The sequence below is a fragment of the Rhinopithecus bieti genome, unplaced genomic scaffold (assembly GCF_001698545.2).
Source record: "Rhinopithecus bieti isolate Rb0 unplaced genomic scaffold, ASM169854v2 scaffold_21601, whole genome shotgun sequence".
Taxonomy (NCBI): domain Eukaryota; kingdom Metazoa; phylum Chordata; class Mammalia; order Primates; family Cercopithecidae; genus Rhinopithecus; species Rhinopithecus bieti.
In genome coordinates, this window is record NW_016810227.1 from 41,466 (window position 1) to 49,445 (window position 7,980).

The following is a 7,980-nucleotide window of genomic DNA, read 5'->3' on the forward strand; positions in this document are numbered from 1 at the left end:
GCCTCCCAAGTAGCTGGGACTACAGGTGTGTGCCACTATGCCTGGCTAATTTTTGTATCTTTAGTAGAGACAAGGTTTTACCATGTTGGCCAGTCTGGTCTCGAACTCCTGACCTCAAGTGATCCACCTGCCTCAGCCTCCCAAAATGCTGGGATTACAGGTGTGAGCCATTGCGCCTAGCCCATAACTATGATTGTTTTTTGTTTTTGTTTTTGTTTTGTTTTTTGAGACAGAATCTCACTCTGTGACCCAGGCTGGAGTGCAGTGGTACAATCTCTGCTCACCGCAAGCTCCACCTTCCAGGTTCACACCATTCTCCTGCCTCAGCCTCCCGAGTAGCTGGGACTACAGGCGCCTGCCACCACGCCCAGCTAATTTTTTTGTATTTTTAGCAGAGACAGGATTTCACCACATTAGCCAGGATGGTCTCGATCTCCTGACCTCGGATCCGCCCACCTTGGCCTCCCAAAGTACTGGGATTACAGGCATGAGCCACTGCACCCAGCCTGTGATTGGTTTTTAAGAGGTCAGCTGTATTGGGAATTTTTGGAGGTATTCATGTGCAATCGGGTTCTCAGGGAATGGGATCTTTTTTCAGTCTTAGAACTATACCAACAACCCCTCCTCCCTGTTGGCAATCCACTTTGGTTAGGAAGGGCTGAGCATGCGGGACAGTTTATCTTCAGATTTCATGTCTAAGAAAATGTACATGTAGAACAGAATATATCACACTAGTAAGTAGCCAAATCCATGTATTTTAAATCAAAATTGAAACTATGGTGGCCGGACACAGTGGCTCACGCCTTTAATCCCAGCACTTTGGGAGGCCGAGGCGGGCGGATCACCTGAGGTTGGAAGTTCAAGACCAGCCTGACCAACATGGAGAGACCCTGTCTCTACTAAAAATACAAAATTAGCCAGGTGTGGTGGTGCATGCCTGTAATCCCAGCTACTCAGAAGGCTGAGGCAGGAGAATCACTTCAACCTGGGAGGCGGAGGGTGCAGTGAGCTGAGATCGCGCCATTGCATTTCAACTCTGGTCGATAACAGTGAGACTCCATCTAAAAAACAAAACAAAACAAGAAAAAAAAACACCGCTATGGTAGATTTAGTCCTACAGACAATGGTGAAGACAAAATGTTGCTGTGATTAATCTAATGCCAGTACTAAGAAAATTCAAAGGTAAATTATAATGCACAGTCTGCCCAGCAACCATCTGCAGAGCAGCAGAGTGACAGGGCCTAGGACTGACACAAGATTGTTGTCTGGGACTGGATTGTGTAGACACAGAATTGTTGGTCTTCCACAGACTCATCTGTAAAAGGAGCATCCGGTCGATATTGAGGATGCACTTTTATCATATAAACAGTGCCACTTACCAGACAGTACCTAGAAGGGTGGGAACTGATGCAGGACCCAATTATGGCCCTTTTTTGAATCTAGTCTGTAAAGAAAAATCAATAGCAGAGGGAAATAGGGCTGGCACCAGCCTATTCCAATCTCTGCATATGGCAGGTTTCTTTCTGCTGCCTCCCAGTCCTTTCTGCCCACAGAGTCCAGTAAAGTGAGACTGAAGCTCTATTCTAGCACTACATTGGTTCCATTTCTGGACAAGGGAATGACCTGGCTGCACTAGCGCAGAAAGCCAGTTTTAGATGCTTAACAGCAACTCCTGCCTTCCCTCCCTCACCCATCCAAATCATAAAATACAGAGAAACCTTAAGATTGTGGATTTCTCTGTAAGTGATTAAAATCTCCCATCAGCAACTTTCGGACCACACAGTTTTTGTACATGTGGGAATGTATGTGACTGGGCTATGTCTGCTTGCTATGGACTGTGTTAGATGTGACAGGTACAAGTGACAGCTCTGTGACAGTACTCTTGTCATACCATGTGGATGATTAGTGATTAGGAGGCTATTTTAGGATAAAGAGGAATGCTCAGCATAGCAATATCTGTGGTGACAAGGGAGAACACTTTCAAACATGTCTGGGGGTCCCTTGGTTCCATATTTACATCTTTATTTCATTGTCTGAAGAAAGGAAGAGAATGGCAAATTCAAATGTTTACTCTGCCTCTCCAACTGTTTACCAATCCCTAAGAGACATCCCAGCTGTTCTCTTTCACCTTCTAGTAAAGAGGCTATTTTAATTAAGGTTGTTGACTAAATGCATACAATACAATATAATGACTCTAACCTGAGCTAAAAACAACAAAAGTAACCTTAAAAACAACCTTGTATGTGATAACTACAACTCAACTTGGGAAGACATGCACAGATCAGACAGGCTTTAAAGAGAATTTTTGGGAAACTTCTAACCCAAACCAATACTTACAGGGTGAAGAGTATACTACAGTAGCAAATATTTAATTTAAAAGTATCAGTATCCAACATCTCCACTTGAATCCCTACATACATTTATAGTAGCTCATCTTTAATTTTTGTGCCATTAGTGTTTATTTCAGAAATAAAACCTGTCCTCTTGATCACTAATCACCCGTGTGTACAGCAAAAACACAATCCCAATGCTGTCACTTGTACCTGTCAGAGCCACTACAATCAGATACATCCCAGTCACATACATTTTTGCATGAGCAAAAGCTGTGTTCTTGTGATGAAATGATTTGATTTGAACCAGTAAGAATTTATATCCTTATAAAGCTATAAGCCGGTGGCAAGAAATTCTGTGTAATTTAGGGAAAGATTCATTCTTCTTAAGGCAACACTTGGCTATTTCAACTTTGGAATGATATTATATATAAAGTTGAATAATTTTATTTTTAAAGCAGTTTGTACAAATCTTTGCATTCCACCAGACGAATAAGCTTCTTTAATGGCATATTAGACAGTTTAGAAAGTGTATTAAACCTTTAAAGCTCCGAGGTCACATGTTCCTAGGTTCATTTCCTGATACCAAGCCTCGGTTTTGAGCTTCAAGCCTTAGGGAGCAGCTTACTCACACAGATGAGCATTTTGAATTTAGGCCAAAACAAACAAACAAAAAAGCCCACAGTTCTAAGCTCCTAACAAGACATAACGGTCTACCTACATCCCAGGCAAAAGTTTCCGAGAGACCCATAGCTAATAAGATTGTAACTTTGTTCTGTGTTGCTCTTCATTGAAGGCATAATTCAATCCGAAGACAACTCAACTTGTCAAACCCGGACTTCAATATCCAGCAGCTTCAAAAACAGGAACAGTTGACTGGAATTGGTAGAATTAAACCAGAGTTATATAAGCAGAGGTCACTGGATAATGATGACGGGAGACGGAGTAACAGCAAGGCTTGTGGGAAACTGAACTTCATTTTAAAATATGACTGTGACTTAGAACAGCTCATAGTGAAGATTCACAAAGCTGTCAATTTGCCCGCCAAGGACTTTTCTGGGACTTCAGATCCTTATGTCAAGATCTATTTGCTTCCTGATCGGAAAACAAAACACCAGACTAAAGTTCACAGAAAGACCCTGAACCCTGTGTTTGATGAAGTGTTTTTATTTCCGGTTCCCTACAATGACCTTGAAGCACGGAAGCTTCACTTCTCTGTGTACGACTTTGACAGGTTCTCTCGTCATGACTTAATCGGCCAAGTGGTGGTGGATCACTTCTTAGACTTGGCTGATTTCCCCAGGGAGTGCATCCTTTGGAAGGATATCGAATATGTCACCAATGTGAGTCCAGCATTTCTTCATTTTGGTGGTGGGGGGCATCTTAGTTAGCAGGAAAACAGATTACTTACACATTATCTTGAGGACAAACTGTAAAATTCTTATCAATGTGCATGTAGCAATTATTTCAGAACCTCCTTGTACCTTTTCAGAAACAGGGTTTTAACAATATTGATTTTGAAGTTTCCAAGTATTATTCCATGCAAACATTAAAGAGGAACTCTCTTTCTTTTCTACTTTCAGATTCTTAGCTAGTCCCTAAGAGATGCAGGTGTTATCTGTCCTGCATACCTCATTTTCTTTAGAGTTTTTCAGGTTGTTTATGCTAAATGCAACCCGGCATTCTATTAACCATAGTCTGCAGCTAAGAGACCATTGCCTGACTCTGAGAGCAGTGGGTACTTACCTGTGTTCTCAGGTTGGCTCAAGAGCATTTCCACTTCAACCCTACAAGTGGGAGTGGTTGAGAAGAGTTGGAACCACATTTTTAAATGTAAAACTCACCAAATCCAAGCTACAAGGAGGGAAGTCTGGAAAGAAACTATAGATAATGGCAAAACTAGTCTGTCGACAGTCACATCCAATTTAGCGCTCAGAAGAGAAGTCAAAGGTGCTGTGTAGTGGTACAATACATCTATGTCTACATTTTAAACACAAGATTTCAAAGATGATATTTCTACTCCATTTACATCCTTCTCATTATCCTGTTGAGGTGTATTGGCATTCCAGAAGTAGAAAGCAAAATTGAACATTCTTAGGTAACTCTGATATTTTAAGGCCGCTTGTTTCTTTCACCTGTCCAAATTCCCTGAGATAACTTTGTTAGTTCCTCTTCTTGGATATGAGATATTCTGAGGCCAGCGTAGCTCTCTTTCTCTGCCATGGCATCCAAAGGGACCAAGCACCACTGTCCTTATTCAATTCAGACACTGATTCAGCTTGAGTCTGGAGCCTATTTAGTGAAAGACTAACCTCTGCCTAATGACCAAATAGCTACACCAGTACCCTCTTAGCCACTTTTATGAACTAGAAACTCACCCATGCTTTGGTTGCCCTGTGGGACACCTTCTCTCCACATGCCACAAGATTCCAGTGCCAGCTTTGTGCTGCTATCCAAATAAACAAAATGTAGCATGGGATTCTGCTGGCCTTTATCACAATGATGAGGAAAGAAAGGAGTTGGAGCTGGATTAGGTGCAGAGAATAGCAGCTGATGAAACCAAGGTGATTTGGGATACTGGGGAAGGAATAGATCTCCTTATCTTAAAAGATAATAATACACGTAAACCCAACAATGGATGCTGGGGAAAGCAAGGATTGTCTCCCAAATCCCAAATGACAAAGTCAGGAAGCAACATGAGAACGTTTAAAGAAACAAAATGGGAAGACTGCTTATACAAATATACCAATGGCTCAGGCATCACCCCCTCACTGGGGTATTTACTAAGTCTCTCTGGTTATGGGAGCTGAGACACTACCAGCTGCAGTGAGGTGCCTTGAACTTATGTCTCATCTCAGGTATGGTAGGGAGGTGTTGGTCACACCATCTAATGAGACATCAACTTACATTTTTTGACAAATGGATTCCATAAAATAGCTGGAGAGGTTATTAGGAAGTTCAGTGAGGATGTTGCTGAGAGTTGCCTTCTAGAGACTTTGTGGTGAGAGCAACACTGACTGCACAGTGGCTGATACAAATCTGGATAAGGCTGATGATCCCTGGTGGGAACGACTCCTAGGACAGGTTCCTGTGGACAAGAATATGGAGTGGCAGGTGGTAGAGACCTTCTGGCCCTGAGATTACTGCCATTTTAGCATTCTCTAGAGAGTAAGGTTTTCTTTTCCATTGTTGGAAAATCCTAGATTTCCATAAGGAGAATGTGAAATTATTTATCAAGGAGGAAAACCAATAAACCTATAGGCTTCAGATTTCTCAGTTGTTTCTTCAGGCAAACAATAAATCTTCTGAGCATTGATCTAGGCCTTTGGATGGCCACAGGAGAGGGTAGGTCCTGTCAATAAAATTACAGGCTATTTCATAGTCTGCCATATTTTTAAGTTCCATTTTTAAAAGTGTTATTTGGGGCTGTGGTTTTTTTGTCTTTTTTTTTTTTTTTTTTTTTTTTTACAGAGACTGAACATAAAGATCTGAGATTTGCCATGGTTCCCTCTTTATAATATAGAATGTATACAATATAGTAAATGTAATAATATGGATTAATGAAGGAATAATTAAATGAACAGGCCTGAGCCCACCATTTAGTTGAAGAATAGAACATTACCAGTACTTTTATTGACCTTCAAATTGTTCTCTATTACATTCCCTCTCAGTTCAGTCCTGCCAAGAGAAAACTACTATCTTTAATTTTACTTATATCATGATATTAAAAATACGTATGCATATAGATATGACAATATGGGTTTAGGTTTTGTCTATTTTGGCGTTTTATAGCTCTTCTTTGACTAGTTTTTTTCCATTGGTCAACATTGATTATGGCATTTAATAATAGAAATAAGTAGAGCAGCTGTGGCTTATGTATCTTCATTGCTATATAATATTCCATTGTATTAATATTAATATATGACAAATTAGCATTCTTGTATTGATGACGTTCAGGATGTTATTAGTTTTTCTGTGATCCTGAATAATATTGCAGAGATTTTTGTACGCATCTTTTGGTTCACATATGCAATCATTTCTCTAGGGTGTATCCCTGATAGAGGTAAAGTATACATGTGTTCAATTTTCTAGATAATGACAAAGTCTTTTTCAGTCATTTTCACATATCACAAATTGATCCTTCCACTGTTGAATTGTGATAATCCCTAGTGTTCCACTTTCTCTCCAACTCTTGCAATTGCCACACTGATTACAATGTATGTGTGTGCATGTATGTAAAATTATGTATTATTGGTATTTCTTCAGTTGCCTGGTTTGACCATCTTTTGATATGTTTATTGGTCATTCATATTTTCTTTCTTGTGAAAATTCTTGTTCAGCACTTACTCTAGTATTTTCCTTTCCTTGTTGATTCACATAGGCTCTTTAAGCAGTCGGGATGCAAATCCCTTGTTGGGTGTGTGTTTTACAAACATCATCTCTCCATTTATGGCTGTCTTTGTATTCACTTTATGGTGTCTTTAATAAATAGAGGTTATGTTTAGTTTAATAAAATGTGTCCGTATTTTCCATTGTAAATTAGCGTATTTGTGTCTACTTGAGAAGTACTTACGTATCCTATGTCAGAAAGATATTTCTCCTATGCTTTCTATTAGAAGTGTTAAAGTTTTGTCTTCCTCAATTATGATTTTAATCCATCTAGAATGGAAATGTTTATATAGTATGATATAGGCATCATATATCAGTCAGCTTGGGCTGCCATAACAAAATACCATAAATTGGGCAGCTTAAACAGTAGATATTTATTTCTTAGAGTTCTGGAGCCTGGGATATCCAAGACCAAGTTTCAGCAGATTCCATTCCTGGTGAGGCTCTCTTCCTGGAGCACCTTCTCGCTGTGCCCTCATGTGATGGAGACAGGAAGACAGCTCTGGTTCTAGTCTCTTTTCCTCTTCTTATAAGGACACTAATCCTACGATGGGGGCCCCACCCTCATGACCTCATGTAAACCTAATTACCTCCCAAAGGCTTCATTTCCAAATACTGTTACAATCACACTGGGGATTAGAGCTTCAACATATAAATTGGGAGGGACAAAAACATTCAGTCCATAACATATCCATATTTATTTTTCTATATGGGTAAAAAATTTTCTGGCGTATTTTCCCAATAATATGCACTGTATGCTCTGTCCTATATAGATTTCTGTATATGCAGAACTTGTTTCTGGATTCTCTTTTCTATCCACTGTGATGTTTAACTATCTCTATGGATAGCACAATTTGCAAATTACTATTGTTCTATGATAAGCTTTAACATCTGGAAGGGCAAATCATCCAGCCTGCTTCATTTTTAGTTTAGCCCTGGCTGGTACTTGACTTTTCTCACACATTTTAGAATCACATTGCCAAGTTAAACGCTCTTTTTGGTATTTGGATTTATATGAAGTCTATTGATTAATTTATGAAAATTTTGTATCTTTACACATGACCATGGTATATCTCTCCATTTACTTATTCATTTACATATTTCTTCTTTAAAGTTTTTTATTCAAAGCTTATAATTTTCTACATTAAGATCTTGCACGAATCTTTTTAGATTTACTGCTAGGTATATTACTTTTTGTTCTTTTAAATGGTATCTTTTCTAAAATTTCATTTATTTTTTCTTTTTTTTTTTTTTTTTTTTT

The 7,980-nt window shown here is 39.2% G+C and overlaps 1 protein-coding gene across 2 annotated transcripts in view; it reads left to right on the top strand.

The window, feature by feature from the left end:
* SYT9 (synaptotagmin 9) overlaps positions 1–7,980 on the top strand; it is a 174,881-nt gene that overhangs the window by 6,489 nt on the left and 160,412 nt on the right. For both annotated transcript variants that reach the window (XR_001889105.1, XM_017891660.1), the window contains exon 2: positions 3,127–3,673. Coding sequence is in view for 1 of the 2 variants with exons in the window: in XM_017891660.1 (XP_017747149.1) it covers positions 3,127–3,673 (547 nt within the window). In the remaining variant the exon portion in view is untranslated. The remainder of the gene's footprint in view (positions 1–3,126; positions 3,674–7,980) is intronic.